Source organism: Dromiciops gliroides, chromosome 3 (assembly GCF_019393635.1).
Source record: "Dromiciops gliroides isolate mDroGli1 chromosome 3, mDroGli1.pri, whole genome shotgun sequence".
NCBI classification, from domain to species: Eukaryota; Metazoa; Chordata; class Mammalia; order Microbiotheria; family Microbiotheriidae; genus Dromiciops; species Dromiciops gliroides.
In genome coordinates this window covers 607309255-607326587 of record NC_057863.1, presented here as the reverse complement: position 1 = coordinate 607326587, position 17333 = coordinate 607309255, and the positions used below count along the sequence as shown (strand labels likewise).

The window sequence follows — 17333 nt, the reverse complement described above, 5'->3', positions numbered from 1 at the left end:
TGTCAGAGCTGGAAGTAGTCTTTTTAGACAAACACACATTTCCTCCCTCCCTTTCTCTCTCTCTCCCTCCCTCCTGCTCTCTCTCTCTCACTCGCTCGCTCTCGCTCTCACTCTCGTTCTCGCTTTCCCTCCCTCTCTGTCTCTCTCCTCTCTCTCCCTCCCTCCTTCCTGCTCTCTCTCTTTCTCTGTCTCTCCCTCTCCCTCTCTGTCTCTTGCTCTCTCTCTGTGTCTGTGTCTGTCTCTCACTTCCCTTCCCTCTGTCTCTCTGTTTCTCTCTGTATCTGTCTCTCTCCCTCCTCTCCCTCCCTCCTGCATGCTCTCTCTCTCTCTCTCTCTCTCTCTCTCTCTCTCTCTCTCTCTCTCTCTCTCTCTCTCCCTCTTTCTCTGTCTCTCTGTCTCTCTCTTTCTCCCTCTCCCTCCCTCCCTCCCCCACTCTTCCCGAAGCAGGGAACAGACTCATCCAGAAGAATACAATGAATTTGTGGCAAGGCCACATCTAGAGCCCAGGTCTCTTCTAACTACTTGAGCTCCCTCCAGACCCCTCCATATTTCATGCCCTATTTAAACTTCATAAACAAAAAGGTGAACCTACTTTCTGGGGCATTTAGCAAATGAAATCTAGTTGAATTTAGGTAAGACACCTCCTGGCCCTCTCCTGCTGAATGTGGCTCCCTGGGTAACCTTTGGTCTCAAGGGAAAGGAGTTCTAAGTGCATACCTGGATCACATCCCACCAAGATGATGTGAGATCAACCAAGAGAACAATTAGGAACATGAGAATGGGAGGGCAAATCTTGCCAACCAATCTAGCGGGCTCTCTTCCACTCTGTGAGTCATAGAGAGATCCATTGCTAGAGCTGTTGTTTAGAAGGCAAAATGTCACGGAAGGCACTGCCTGCCGACTTTACTCCATTCCGAGGTCACCATCAGGACAAGAGCTTGGGGTCTGGCACGGCCCTGGAGGCTCAGCCCCTGCTGCTTTTCTATAATGAGACATGAGACTGTCCCCTGAGCTCCCATGAGATCTAAGGGGAATATGGCATCATATTTTTAAAAATACCAGATGAACATCAAACAAGATTCCAAAACTAGCTGTGAGACTCGTTTTACTTTGTAATAAGCATTTATTCTTTCATTTATTCCTTCACCCACGTTCTCAGTCAAGCCATGTTGTGGAGAACCTTAAATACCAGACTAAGTAATTTGTATTTCATCTAGAGACAATAGGGAGCCATTGAACATTTTTGAGTGAGGTAGGGGGTGGTGAGATGGTCACATCTGTGTATTAGAAAGATTATTTTGACAGCTGTGTAAAGAAAGGATGGAGCAGAGAGGGGAGGGACTAGAAGCAGAGAAGCCAATTTGGAGGCTGTCTCATTCCAGGTAAGAGATGAAGAAGGGTCTGAACCAAATATAGGACAACTGAATTTATCCCAATTTCAGATACGTTGTGATTTCTTCATCACTGGAAGTCAGAAAGGGGAGGCCGGACAACTAGTTATCAGGGATGTTGAAGGGGGAATTTTGGTTCAAGTATCAATCGGACCAGATAGCTTAAAATAGAAAGAATGTGATAGATTTGGGGTCCGAGGGTCGCAGTCTCACTTTTATTACTTACTCCCTCTTTAGCTTGAAGCAAGTCTTCTTTGCCTCTTTGGGCCTCAGTTTCTTTATCCGTAAAATGAGGGGGTTGTGGGGCAGCTAGATGGTGCAGCGGATAGAGACTCGGCCCTGGAGTCAGGAGGACCTGAGTTCAAATTCGGCCTCAGACACTTAACACTTATTAGCTGTGTGACCCTGGGCAAGTCACTTAACCCCAATTGCCTCACTAAAAAAAAAGAAAAAGAAAAAGAAAATGAGGGGGTTGTGCTAGATGATTGGGAAGGTCACCTGAGGTCTAAATCCTATCACTGCTGAGATTCCTTTAAGCTTTAAGACTTAACCTCAGGATGAGAATTTGTAGTTTGGGTTTCTGATCAAGATGAATTATTAGTATTTGACTTCTCAGAGACTCTAAGAATAATGGGAATTTGACAGATCAATTCATATGAGAGGATGACAGAGGGAGAGCTGGAAGGGCCCCAGAAGCCCTGTACCTTAATACCTTCCTTTTTTCAGATAAAGAAACTGAGGCCAGGAGAGATGAAGGACCCTGCCGAGTTGTTTACATTTCTGCAGAATTGAATGATGGCCAGGTCCAGTGCTGACTCATCTCTGACCCTGACATCCCAATGAACATTCCCAGCCCTCATCTTCCCCAGTATCATTGTCTCTAGGAGAATTAAATATGATACTTTAATGCACTGATTAGAATCTTAACATGTTAGAGGTGGAAGGGACATTAGACGTCATGCTGTCCAACCCCTTCCTGAAGCGAGAACTCCTTTGGCAAAATCCCCACCAAGTGGTCATCCAGCTACTGCATGGGTACCCGCTGTGATGGGGAGCTCACTTCCTCACAGGGTGGCCTAAGTTTCATTGTGGGACAATTCTAGTTGGTCTATCTCTGACTCCCTCTAACTTGCGCCCCTTGGTCTTAGTGTTTGTTATGAAAAATATTCCAACTTCATCTTCTCCATGTTGTTGTTATTGTTCAGCCATGTCCAAGTCATCGTGACCCCATGAGGGGGATGCCAGGGAAGGGTACTACAGGGATGCTGAATGGCTGGGGTGCTCCCTCCAAGAACATTGGCAGAGTTGACTTGATCTTGGCTTGTGGTTCCAGAACTGGGGTGGGGGTGGGGTGGGGGGAAGAAGCAGGAAAGAAAAAGAAGTTGCCAATCAGGACAGTGGCTCTCCAGGATGGAAGTGCCTTCAAGACATGGTCTCTGATGTGGTTGACAGATTGGCCGAGGGGGTTGTAGAGGAGTCGATGACAGCGAGGAAGGAAATTTAGAGCTGGAAGGGGCTATTCTGTGGGCAAAGGGCTGTTAGCATCTTTAAAGGGAGGCCACAGTAGGGATAATCCATATGGGATGATAGTGCTAACGCCCCAAAGTTATTTCTGTTTGAATTTTTTGGATGTGTCTTCATACTGACCTTTTAAGTATAAGAATACTTAATATTCTGGGAATTCACTCCAAAAGAGAAATAATGAAACCACACGGGGAAGGCCTGACTCAGGAATCTGGGAAGCTGCCCAGTTTCTCCGTGCTGCCCACTCCTCTACCCAGCTCCACTCCTCCTTGTGTCTTATTCTGGGCTGGGAATAGACTTCATCCACCAAGAAAAGTCCATCCTTTTTCAGAAGGCAGCTATGGGACTAGCCCCCACAGCTGTGCACCAGCCCTGGCTTGGGCCTCACCTCATGTGGTCTTCCTTTAGAGGTTATTTCTGGGTTGCCCCTCCCCCACCCAGAGTTGATGAGGATGGGAAGGGGCATCCCTTCTGCCTCTGCTGCTGTCACCAAGGAATCCTTGTGCCACTAGACTAGAGGTCAGACCCTAAGCAAGACAATTCCTGTCTTTCAGACCCTGGAAAATAGAATAATCCTTGTTCTCCCTTCCTCAAAGATAGGTAGTGAGGAAAATTAAAGTCAGGTGGTAGTTTGAGGAAGGAATGTTGTAAACCTTAGACTTCCCTAGAAATGAGAGCTCATAGGATTATAGATTAAGAACCAGAAGGGGCCTTAAAGTTATCTTGTCCACCCCCACCTCATACTATTGTTATTCAGTCATTTCATTCATATCCAACTCTTCATGACCCCATTTGGAGTTATCTTGGCAGTGATACTGGGGTGATTCACTATCTCCTTCTCCAGCTCATTTTACAGATAAAGAAACTGAGGCAGAGTTAAATGACTTGCCCAGGTTCTTACAGCTAGTAACTGTCTAAGGTTGGATGTGAACTGAGTGTTTTCCTGACTCCAGTCCTGATGCTCTTGCCACTGTGCCACCTAATATAGGCAAGATAAATGCCAGGTAAATAATGTAGGGAAAGTGTGTCTCTAGTAGCTGGAGGAATCAAGGAAGGTTTCTTTTTTTTTCTTTTTCTTTTTTTTTTTTTTTAGTGAGGCAATTGGGGTTAAGTGACTTGCCCAGGGTCACACAGCTAGTAAGTGTTAAATGTCTGAGGCCGGATTTGAACTCAGGTACTCCTGACTCCAGGGCCGGTGCTCTATCCACTGTGCCACCTAGCTGCCCCAAGGAAGGTTTCTTATTGGAGATGGTGCTTAAGCTGAGCTTCTCTATAAATCATTCCCTGATGAAGTAAAGACTCTCAGAACTGGAGGAACCCCTGAGGGTCATCTGGTCCAATATTCTGTCTGATCCTGAAAATGGTTGTTTTGGCTTCTGTTTAGTAACAGTGACTCACTACCTCCTGTGGCAGCCCATTTCACTGTTGACAATTCTGTTACATTAAGTCAATATTTGTTTCCTTGTAACTTCTACCTGATTCAATTAAGACAAGAGAGTAGTAAATGCTGTGCGGGAGATAGAAAGATGAGATGGAAAACAGTGTCTGCCCTCAAGGAGCTTACATTCTATTGGTCCCAGTCCAACCCTCCAACGTAACATAGAAGGAAGGAAGGAAGGAAACAAACAGCCATTAATTAAGTGCTTATTATGGGACAGGCACTGTGCTAAATGCAGAGGATACAAATAAAAGCAAAAAGACAGTCCCTGCCCTCAAGGAGTTTACATTCTACTGGTCTTAGTCCGACCCTCTGTAATAATGTAGAAGTCTTCATTCCTCTTCCACCAGATGGATGCCAACCCACACAGAACCCTTCCTCCTTTTTTGGTACCAATAATCTATCCTGCACAACCATCCTCCTGCTGTAGACATGCACCACCCTCTTTGTCTAGTGGCATTCTAGGATCTTGGTGTATATTTAGTTGTAATCCTTCTTGGTCCAGCTCAGGTGCCGCCTCTTCCACATAGACATTCCTGATCCTTCCCTTTCCCTTTTTCAGCCCCATTAGTTGAATGTTAATGTTCTCTCTTCTACCTCAAACTGTCCTAGAACATTTTGTCTATACTTCTCCCTTGGCTCCATCACATGCAACTTTCTTATTGGTGTAAGAGCTTACTCCATTAAATTGGAAGCTCCTTGAGGGCAGGGGTTATATTATTTTACATCTCCCTACTGTTAAACCCAGAATCTGACACATAGTAGGTGCTTGATAAATGTGTGTTCTTGAATAGAGGAGGCAGAGGGGCAAGAGAAGGGATGGAAGCTTATGAAGCTGCCATGTGTCTGAGAAAAGGCCCTGAATCAATTCTCTCCTGTCCATTCTAAACAGGGCAAAGGTCAGAAGAGCCCCTTGGGTGACCCCTGGATCTTAGATTATACCTTCACTCTGGCTTCAAAAAGAGCCACTGCCATAAGAAGCTTAATATTGCCCTTATCTTTTTAAAGGGTGAACAAAAGTTCAGATTTTCCCCCCAGAGAGATATGGTAGAAAAGGAAGGGAATGAACCATAGTCAAGTTGCTATTTCTTTGTCCCTGCAGGAGGCCTTGGTGGGGCCACAATCATTGATGCCTTAGACACTCTGTATATCATGGAGCTGGAGGACGAGTTCCAAGAGGCCAAAAACTGGGTGGAGAAGAGCTTTGACTTGGATGTGGTGAGTTGTAGAATCTTGTATGTCCAAGCTCAAAGGGGCCCTAGGACAGAGAATGTTGGAACCTAGAATATCATGGCTGGGAGGGACCTTAGAACACAAAATGTCAGAACAGGGAGGGCCTTAGAGCATGGAATGCCATAACTTGTAAAGACTCTAGAACACAGACTATCAGAGCTGGAAGGGATGTTAGTTGGAATGGACTTAAGAACACAGAATGTCAGCTGGAAAGGACCTTAGAACCAGGAATGTCAGGACAGTGAGGGACCCTAGAACACAGAATGTCAGAACAGAGAGGGATCTTAGAACATAGAATGTCAGGGATGGGAGGGACCTTAGGAGACAGGTGTTAGAAATGGAAGGAACCCAAGAACACAAGATGTTCTGACATTAGCTGGGAGGAAGCTAAGAACACAGCATGCCAGAGCTGGGAGGGGCATTAGAACATAGAATGTTACAGCTGGAAGAGATCTTAGAACACAGAATGTCAGAACTAGAAAGGACCTTAGAACTAAGAATGTCAGGACTGGGTGAGAGCTTAGAACATAGAATGTCAGAACTGGAAGAGACTTTAGAACACAGAATGTCAGAACTAGAAAGGATTTTAAAAATGATCAAGTTAGGTCTGGGAGGGATCTTAGAACATAGAATGTCAGAACTAGAAAGGACTTTAGAACAGAGAGTGTCAGGACTGGATGAGACCTTAGAACATAGAATGTCAGAATTGGAAGATATCTTAGAACATAGAACATTTGTGCTGGAAGGGACTATGGTACATAGAACACTCAAATTTAGAATGTAAAACTGGAAAGAACTTCAGGAGAAAGAATGTGAGAGCAGGAAGGAATCTTGGAGCCCCTCTCATTCTCCAGAGGAGAAAAACCAAGGCTCCAAGACAAGTGATTGACTAGGGCCATGTGAAGAGTGAGAGGCAGAAGCAAAAACTTGAACTCAGGTTTTCTGACCCAGCCTCCTACTCTTTTCTTTGGTACCAGAGGATCAGCTCCCTTTACTTTAAACTTGCGTTTAGCAGAGAATGCAACTCCTATTTTCCCAGCTTGATCTCTCCATGTCCCTACGCCCACACTACAACCTCTGGTAGCCCCAAGGGAGTGAAATGAATGAGAGCAATATTATTTATGACTTCCCGGCACACAACATCCTCACTTACCTTGAACAAGGAGGATGGACGTGTAACTTGAGAAAGCCCCAGACTCCCGCCATTCTGTTATTGGCCCAGTGGGGCCTCCCACCCCACTCTTCTTATTTGGAATCCTGTACTTCTCAAAATAGCACCTTGCCTTCTTAAGGAAAAACTGATCCTGGAAGCTGAGGGCAGGTGCAGAGGGGAAAGGCATCAGATGTCACCAGAGATGGAGGGAGGGGCCTGCTGGGGTCTGTAGCTCGAACCTCAGGGAAATCATCCTCCTTAAAACCAGGATTAGGGAGATATCGAGGCCAGGAGACTGAACCCATCCAGGAGAGCCTGGGTCTCTTGTCCAGCTGCTGGCTCCGACTTGCCTCCCTCTTTTCCCTTGTTCTCCCCCTCCCTTTTCCCTTTCCCCTCCTCCTCTTCCTCCTCCTCCTCCTCCTCTTTCTCTTCCTCCTCCTTTCTTCTCCCCTTTCCTCTATCCTTCCTCCTTCCTCTTCCTTCCCCCTTTGTCCCTCAAAATATGCCTGATAAAATGAACTTATTGTGTAGCTCTTGACAGTTGACATAGCCCCTGCCCCACTCCCCAGCCCTGTGAGCCAGGGAATGAAAATATCACCCTCTACAGTGATCTGGTATCAGAGGCCACATTCAAACCAAGGACAGAGATCTTTCCACAATCATCACAGAAAGCCAGATTCCTTTTGTTGTTGTTGTTGGGGTTTTTTCCCATTGGATCTATGATTTTATGGATCCAAGAACTCCCATTGAGAAAGCTTCCTCTCCCGGTGCAGACGGACCCCTGCCTTTCAGTCTTAGCCTTGTCTGGGGTGCATTGAGCTGGATGCCCATGGCCAGATGAAACAGGGTGGGGGGCTGAACCTGTCCTCTGGACTCTGTGCTCCCCAGCCCTCATAGCCTCTCTGCATCTGGATAGTATTTGTAAAGCACTTAACTCTCCATGCCTCCATGAAGCAGGTATGGCACGTTCCTCTTTTAGAAATGAGGAAACTGAGGTTCAGGGAAGGGAAAGGACTTGCTCAGGGTCACACAGCTAGTAAGTGTTAAGTGTCTGAGGATGGATTTGAACTCAGGTCCTCCTGACTCCAGGGCCGGTGCTCTATCCACTGCGCCACCTAGCTGCCCTGACCTGTCTACTCTTAACAGCGACAAAGGGTTCTAAACTTAAGGGATTATATATTTTAAAATTTAAGATATTTTTACAAATTTTTAAAAATTAGTAAAAAAAACTTTAGGGGATGAGGTTGGGACAGTGGAAAGAGTGATGACTACAGAAGACCTGGGTTCAAATCCTACCTCATGGCCTGTGTGGCGTTGGGCAGATTCACTTTACCTCCCCGGGACTCAGTTTCTTCATCTGAACTACACGGCCTCTAGGAGTTCCCTTCCAACTCTGGAGGTGTGATCTTATGCATCTGTCACCCTCAGGTGGCCTGTGCTCGCCCTCCAGGGCGGCTGACGCAGAGCAGGCTGCCCAGGCCTGGCCAAATTAGACATGACAGGAGAGATAAAAGCAGTCCTCTCCTTGCCCGACAATGAGCTCAGAGGGGCCAAGCTGGAGCGTGACTGCTTTGGTGTGCCTGGCAGGCACGCTGGAGAAGGAGCCAAGAGTCATTTGGACTCGGCAAGTCACCAGCATGAGATTTGTTGTGAGCCTCCCAGGCCGGGGCCTGACCCCAGCCCCACTCTTTCCTGTTAGGAGTACCCACAACTGTGTATAGGGGGTGTGCCTTCTGGGGCAGCTGGGCGCACTGGATAAGAGCCTTCTGATTGGCACCAGCAGGCTTGGATTCTAGTGCCAGCTTTGCAGCCTCCTTGCTGTGTGACGGACCTCCATTTTGTCATCTGTCCAGAGAAGGGTCTGCATCCCATGACTTTGAAGACCCCTTCCTTCTTCCTTCTCTAAGTCCTGTCGTCCTATAAGAAATGCCAAGGAATGTTAACAAGTCAGGATTGGTCTGGTCTGAAGAAGGGGTGTGTTTGTGCATGTGTGTGTGTTAGGAGGGCTTGTGGGCCTGCTTAACTCTCTCTTGTCCCCGAGGCCTGATTACAGCCATGCTGCCAAATTCACCAAGTATCTTCCCAATCTTTCCTGTGCTTCAGAAAGGAGACGCTTCGGTATTTGAGGTGAACATTCGGTACATTGGTGGACTCCTCTCGGCCTACTATCTGACAGGAGAAGAGGTAGGACTGCCAAGACCTTTGGTGCTTGGGATGACAGATTCCAACAGCCGGGAGGGCCTTGAACAGCTAGAACATGGGATGTCAGAGTTGGGAGGGGCCTTAGAATGTGGAATGTCAGAGCTGAAGAGGATCATAAGAACATAGAGTATCAAATCTGGGATGGTCCTTAGAGATCATCGAGTTCAACCCTCTCACTTTGAAGGAAGTAAACTGAGGCCCAGAGAAGTGAAGACATAGACTAGAGCTTTGGGCTAAATCTAATAAAGTGACATTTTTGAACCAGGGCCATGATTTCATTGGTCTAACTCCCTCCATAAATCAGGACTTTCCAGGAATTGGTCCTTTAGAGCACTGAGAAATTAATTACAAGACTGATCCAGGGTCATACAGCAAACTTGGGTAAGTGACAGAATTTGCACCCAGATCTTCTTCCCTCCAAGATCTGCTCTCTCTTTCTGATACCACTCTGTGCTATTCCAAAATGGAATCTAAGAGGGAGAAATCTTACACTCTAGTTAAAAAAGACTGTCTTCACAAATACAACGTGGGGAGGTGTGGTTAGGCAGCAGTTTGTTTTGAAAAAAAAAGGTCTAAGGGTATGAGTGAACCTTGAGCTCAAGATGAGTCAGTGGTGGGATGGGGGCACCCAATGAAGTTCCTTTAATTTGGACCTGCATCAATAGGCATAACTTCCAGGGACAAAGAGATGATGGTCCCTCTGCCCTCCAGAGGGAACTATTAGCCCTGAGGTTAGAGCACTGGACCTGGAGTGAAGAAGACCTGAGTTCAAATCCATCCTCAGACCCTTGCTAGCTGTGACTCTGAGCAGGCCACTTAATCTGTTTGCCTCAGTTTCCTCATCTATAAAATGGGGATAATAATAGTACCTCCTTCCCAGATATCAGATGAGGATCAGATGATACATATGATATTTGTGAAGATACATATGATATTTGTGAAGCGCTTAGTCCGGTGATTAGCACACAGTAGGTGCCACATAAATGTTGATTCCCTCCCCTCTGCTCTGGTCAGACCATGCCTGGAGCACATTGTTTACTTCTGGGGGCCACATTTTAGGAAGGACATTGATAAAGTGGATGGCATCCAGAAGTGGGCAGTTCAGACAGAGGAGGACAGCCAGGACCCACAAGGGCTTTTCAGTCCATGCCATCTGAGGGCTGGTCAGAGGGATTAGGGTTTGGCTTGGGACCAATCTCACCTTGGAGAAGAGAGGGCCCAGAGAAATAGGAAAGAGCTGTCTTCAAGAATAGGCCTGGTCGGCTTCTTCCCAGATAGCAGAATCCGGAGTCCCAAAGGGAAGGTGAGGAGAGGCAAGTCTGTTGTGTTGTCCTTCCTTCTCAAAGAGGACCATGACTTGCACTGGATTGGATTTAAGTGAAGGAGGGCTGTGCAAGGTCACCAGCCTCACTTTCTCCTCCAGAACCATCTGGGTCCAGTGGCAAGTAGATATTGGGATGACTGGAGATGGCTACAGATGTTTAAGGCACCTGGGGTTGTGACTTGCCCAGGGTCACACAGCTAGTAAGGGTCAGATTTGAACTCAGGTCCTCCATCCATCTGTGACACCGTGACACCTAGCTGCCCCTGAGGGGAGGCAGATTTAAGCTGAATGGAAGTGCGGTTGAGGCTGGCTCCCTCTCATCAGAGGCTGCTTGTGAAAGAGAGCACCAAAGGATCATAGACTTAAAGCTGGAAATGGCCTCAGCCCTCATCAAGTCCAGTCCCTTCATTTTACAAATGAGGAAACTGAGACCCAAAGGACGCAGCTAGTCAGCCAGTAAGGTAGCATTTGAACGCCAGGTACAAAGCTCTCTCCAACTCTATAATTCTGTGATTCTCTGAGCTGATTTCTAGATCATAAGACATTAATTCAGCCCTAAAAAGGACCTCAGAGCCTATCCAGTCCAACTGGATGGATGAGAGAATTGAGTCCCTTAGGAGGAAAGAAGTGACTTACCCAGGGTCACACAGCTAAAAAGTGTCTGGGGGTGGGATTCAAACCCAGGTCTTTCCAGAGATCTATTACACCACACTGCCCTCTCAGATCCATTTTTACTCTGAAAATTTATGTTTCTCTGTGCTGATATCTCTCAATGATCCTAAGGTCCCTTTGGGCTCTTAGGATTCTATAGTTCCCATTGGCCCCTCCCCAACCATCTGTTTCAGCTTCTAATCTAATTTTTTGCGCCCCTAGAGAAGCAGTCCCCATTCTAGCCCACCTCCTCCCCATTCGGAGACATATATTACTTGCCAGCTTCCTGGGAAAGTCAGTGGGACCAAGACAGCGGAGCTGTAGGGAAATCACAGCTGTCCTCCACACAATCATTTCCACGCTTCCCCTGAATGATCCTGGCATCGTGGGCTGCAGTGTCGGGTTTGGAGGTAAAAGCTGCTGGGCTTTTTCTCCTGAGTCGCTAACGGGCTTCTCTTGATCAAATGTAATCTTCAGAGGAGAGATGACTGCTTGTACCAATTTGTCCCCAAATGATTCTTGATGGAAGCGCTAGGCTTCAGGGCACCAGAAAGTGGAATTGCCTGACGACCGCCCAATGAGGGGTGGGAGAGGCACCTGTCTGGCCACCTGTCCAGTTAATGGCCTGGACGTGCGGGAGGAAATGGGAAATTTCAGAGCTAGGGCTTGAGGCCAATCGACTAGGCTACTTTATCAACTCCTTCCTTTCCTGTCCTCTGCCTTTCTGCGAGCGTCAGTGATTAAACAAGGCAAAGCCCGGGCTTGTTGGGGTTGTCTTCAGAAGGGACCTCCTGAGGAATGCTCTCCTTGGGTGCTGCAAAACAGGGGCCTGAATCTATTGGGAATGACAGGAGCCCCTCGTGCTCCTCCAGCAAGTTCCAGATTGCTCCCAACAAGCTCATAGTAATAAAGGAGGGCTGCAAAGATTCCTAGCCTGGCTTTGTTTCCTACAGGCTCTATGACCCTAGGCAAGCAGGTCTCTTCACCTCCAAGCCTCAGTTTTGTTCTGTAAAATGGGGGTATCACTCTTTTCACTGCCTACTTCAAAAGGGCTGCAGATGATAATTATAAATATAGCAGTAGTCCTCAAAATATCCTGGAGAACTCATCCAATAAAATGATACTAGAAACACACCATTATCACAGACCAGACTTTTGTCCTCAATTACCCAGATGTAGTACTGATTTTAGAAAAACCAACAACAACGTGAGAACAGCATTTTAAATAGATGTAGGTGTACTGGATAGAGAGCCAGCCTCAGGTCTTAGAAGACCTGCACCCAGTTCTGCCTCTGATGCATACTGGCTGGGTGACCCTGGGCAATTTGCCATCACAAATAATATCCAAGATAAATAGAATGAATAGCTTTCAAAATATAGAACCCCAGGGACAGGTAGTGATACAGTGGATAGAGCACCAACCCTGGAGTCAGGAAGGACCTGACTTCAAATCCAGCCTCAGACATTTACTGTGTGACCCTGGGCAAGTCACTTAAACCTCAATCACCTAAAAAAGAAATAGAGAGCCCCAGCTTGGGAGATCAGAATATGGCAGGATCGGGAGATGCACATCATCCCTGTTTCCTTGTCTGTTGCTGCAGCTATACTGAGGATGCTTCTAGCAAATCTCCAGGCAATACCCTCCCATCCTAAGATTCTCATTCAGCTACAAAGAGTATCTTTGCAATCTAACTGTGCAGCCGTCCATAGAATATTTAATATGAAGGAATAATAATGGAAATCCACCTTGTCCCCTACTGTTTTTATCCAAACTCCATTTAAAAAGATGAGAAGAAAGATAATAACAACTAAAATTCTTCTCTCTGGTGATTATTCCCAAATTATTCTGTCTCTATCTTATTTGTATATAGTTGTTTTCTCCTTAGACTGTGAGCTCCTTGAGAGTGGGAGCTGGTTTTTGTCTTTCTTTGTATCCCTAGCAGTTGGCATGGGACCCAGAACATAGTAGGTGCTTAATAAATGCTTCCTAACTTGACATTTATATGACATTTATTACAAATCTTACCTCATTTCACCCTCACAAGCATCCTGGGAGGTAAGAGCTATGATTAGGCCCATCTTATAGATGAGGAAACTGATGCTGACAGAGATTAAGTCACTTGCCCATGGGCCCAAAGCTAATAAGTGTCTGAGGTAAGATTCAAACCCAGGACTTATTCTCAGTCCAGCCCATTAATCACTACAGTAAATGTTTTTTTAATAGTAAAGTGTTCTGTAATTTGAGTTGTCCCCTTTTACGGATGAGGACACTGACTTGCCCCAGGACCCAAAGCTAGGAAGTGGTGGAGCCTGAATCTAAACTCAACTGAGTCAAGGCCTCTTTCCATACTGAGCAAGTGAAATAATGGGAATGGATGAAAAGATCTCTGCCATCAGGGAGCCAAGAGACAGGGCAAGAAGAGGGGCTTTGAGAGGTTCCTTTGTTATCCCCCACAGGGGGACAAAGACCCTTATACCTAGGACTGGAAGAGACCTTAGAGACCCTCTTGTTCAACACCCTTGTTTAACAGATGAGGAAACAGGTTCAATGAGTTAGTCAACACATGTTTATTAAGCAATGGCCCAGGCATTGTACTAAGTGCTGAGTAAGTGACTTGACCAGGGTCACATAGCTAGTAAATACCTGAGGCAGGATTTGAATTCAGGTCTTACTTCATCTACCCACAAGAAAAGTAGTTAACCAAAGCTGTCACAAAGCTGGACAGGGCCAGACCAAGCTTGGTAGACATTTCTCCAACTATAGGCAGTTAGATGATGCAGTAGATAGCATGCTGAACTTAGAGTCAGGAGGACCTGAGTTCAAATCTGGCCTTAGACACTTACTCAGTGTGTGACCTTGGGCATATCACATAACCCTCCGCTTTGCCTCAGTTTCCTCATCTGTAAAATGGGGGTTATAATAATAGCACCTACCTCCCAGGGTTGCTGTGAGGAGCAAATGAGATAATAATTATAAAATGCTTGGTACATTGCCTGGCATACAGTAAGCACTGCATAAATTATTATTGTGGTTGTTCTTATACTCTTTTCTCAGGCCACACCCATGCTAGCAGCTCTCCTGCAGCATAGCTTCAGGCAAAGATGGACACTGGGTGTTCCCCTTTCCAGAAGGGGCTGCCCAAAGGGATTGTAACAAGTCAGCTTGGGAGCCCTTGCAGTAATGATTCTAGAAGGCTGAGCCTCTCCCCCTGGTGGAGAAAACTCAGATGCTACATCTCTGAAAGAGAACTCTAGCCTGCAATATTTAGGGACTTTGCTCCTGGACAGTAAGCCTGTGTGTGTCTAACTGGTCATGAGCTGGGGGCTTCTGGGGGTCCTGGCACTCCTCTGCAGGTCTCTGTTTGTTTGAGTCCTTCTGGGTGGGCTTGTCAGGATCCAAAGGTGGGTGCTAAGCTAGTCAGTTGACTGCCATCTGCCTTGCAGCAGGGAAAATAACTGGGGAAGACCCAGATCCTCCTGCTTCTCTTTCTTTAAAGAAAGGAGACTCTTGGATAATCCTGCCCCTGTGCAACATGTTCCATGTGACCTTGAGAAACAAAGGATTTTGCCACAAGCATGAGAAAAGATGCAATCGGGCATCACAACAGATAGAGCGCTGGACTTGGAATGAGAAAGATCTTAGCTCAAATACTGTTGCAGACATTAATTAGCTGTTCGACTCCAGGAAAGCCATTTAATGTTTCTCAGCTTCAGTTTCCTCATCTGTAAAATGGGGGAGGGGGAGAATAGTACCTACCTCACAAGATCAAATGAAATAATGTAGATAAATGGCCTTGCAAAATGTTAACCCTCTATAAACTTGAACTATTATTTCTTTCGACTTTCCCTTTGCTGCAGGACAACCTCATCTTTTGTTCAGTGACCCTAAAGTGACCTAAAATCCATACCATGAACCCAATGCAGCTTTGGTTTGGAATTTGACTTTGTGCCTAATAGCTTAGCAAGTCGGGTCACCCCTTGATTTCAGAAATGGAAAATGGCAATAACAGATCTGTAAACTGAGATTTCAAAGAAGAAAAATGACTTGCTCATGATAGCTTCTGTTGTGGATAAAGCACTGGCTTTGGATTCAGGAGGATCTGAGTTCAAATCCAGCCTCAGACACTTGACACTTAACTAGCTGTGTGACCCTGGGCAAGTCACTTAACCCTCATTGCCCTGCAAAAACAAAACAAAACAAAACAAAACATAATAGCTTCTGTTTATATAACACTGGGGTATTTTAATAGAAGAGGTTTCCCCTGGATTGCCACTTGTTACATGTTGGGCCACGGATCCTTCTTTGATTGCATGATTTTTGGTTTTTTGTGGGGCAATGAGGGTTAAGTGACTTTCCCAGGGTCACACAGCTAGTAAGTGTCAAGTGTCTGAGGCCGGATTTGGACTCAGGTCCTCCTGAATCCAGGACTTTACCCACTGCATCCCCTAGCTATCCCTGGGGATTCTTCTTAGTTATGAGTCAGATTAGATGGCCACAGAACCCCCTTTATCTCTCAAATTCTGTGATTCTGTGAAGGCTCAGAGCAGGAAAGTCATATGTTCAAGACCACATGGAAAATACATGGTAGAGCTATAATCTCTAAACTGAGGATTCATCCTACCCTATGCCAACCTTGATGATGGGGAGAATAATTCATCCCTGGGGACTTTTAGACCCAAAGTTGGATAAGACTTTCCCCTTGTATGGTATCGTGGTATAGCAATGTAGTGGTGGATGGAGGGTTAGAGATGGAAATAAGACAGAAAGTTGTAAACAAAGTACTCTGGGAGAATCTCTTCTAGGAAGCTTTTCCTGTTCCCTTTAATTATCAGAGCTAATTTCCACTTTCTCTAATTTCCATATATATATGCTTAGAACACCATATACATACATATATAATACTATATGTAATAGTGTTCATATGTAAGCTATAAAATGGTCATAATTACCATCTCTCTCATGAAAGTTTCTTTTTAAAAGATTTTAAAATAATATATTATTTTCCCCCAATTACATATAAAAACATTTTTTAACATTTATTGGATTTTTACATTCCAAATTCTATCCCTCACCCTTCCCTGAGATAATGAGTAATCTGAAATAGGTTATACATGTAAAACATTTCCATATTAGTCATTTTGTGCAAGAAGAAAAAAGAAAGAAAGGAAGGAAGGAAGGAAGGAAGAAGAAAGTGAAAAATAGTCTACATTCAGACAACTTCAGTTCTTTCTTCGGAGGTAGATAAAAGTTTTCATAACACCTGGGATTCCCTGAAGCTTGGGACAGTATATCCTGGAAGCAGGACCCCATACTAAGAAGGAGTTAAAAGTCAAGTGAGAGACAGGCAGGATGAGCAAACAGAGAAAATTGCCAACCATAGAAAGCTTCTTTAGTGATGAGGAAGATCAAGGTGCACCCTCAGAAGAGAATAGCAACAGCAGGGCCCCTACATCTAAAGCTTCCAAGAAAAATATGAATTGGTCTCAGGCCATAGAAGTGCTCAAAAAGAACTTTGAAGATAAAGAGAGATAGAGGAAAAAATGGAAAGAGAAATGAGGGTGATTCAGGAAAGACATGAGAAAAAAGTCTTCAGCTTGAAAAGCCAAATAGAAAAGCTCTCTGATGAAAATAATTGCCTAAGAATTAGGATTGTACAAATGGAAGCCAGTGACTTTATGAGAAACCAAGATACAATAAAGCAAATCCAAATGAATAAAAAAAAAATAGAGGGCAATGTGAACAATCTTCTTGGAAGAACTGCTGACCTGGAAAATAGATCCAGGAGAGATAACTTGAAAATTATTGGACTACCTGAGAACCATGATCAGGGAAAGAGCTTAGACATCATCTTCCAGGAAATTGTCAGGAAAAATTTCCCTGATATTCTAGAAGCAGAAGGTAAAATAGAAATTGAAAGAATCCACCAATCACCTCCTGAAAGAGATCCCAAAAGGAAACCTCCCAGGAATATTATAGCCAAATTCCAGAGTTCCCAGGTCAAGGAGAAAATATTGCAAGCTGCCAAAAAGAAAGAATTCAAGTACTGTGGAGCCCCAGTCAGGATAGCACAAGATCTGGCAGCTTCTACATTAAAGGATCAGAGGGCATGGAATATGATATTCCAGAGGGCAAAGGAATTGGGATTACAACCAAGAATCACCTATGCAGCAAAACTGACTATAATCTTTCAGAGGAGAATAGCTAAGTCATTCACAATTGATCATTGCATAATGTTGCTGTTACTGCATACAGTGTTCTCCTGGTTCTGCTCACTTCACTCTGCATCAGTTCATGTCTTTCCAAGGTTTTTCTCTGGAAAGTTTCAAAAAAACTTCCTCTCTAGAAAATGTCCCTCAGGCTACAAGTTGTACATCGGCCTGGTCATGGTTTTTCTCTTCAGTCTTTTCTTAACCTAT

At 45.2% G+C, this 17333-nt stretch overlaps 1 protein-coding gene across 1 annotated transcript in view; it reads left to right on the top strand.

Annotated features, from left to right (window-relative positions):
• The window catches only part of MAN1C1 (mannosidase alpha class 1C member 1), a 231154-nt gene that overhangs the window by 159671 nt on the left and 54150 nt on the right, over positions 1 to 17333 (top strand). Inside the window, exons 3-4 of the mRNA XM_043997940.1 lie at positions 5456 to 5571; positions 8843 to 8923. Coding sequence (XP_043853875.1) covers positions 5456 to 5571; positions 8843 to 8923 — 197 coding nt within the window. The remainder of the gene's footprint in view (positions 1 to 5455; positions 5572 to 8842; positions 8924 to 17333) is intronic.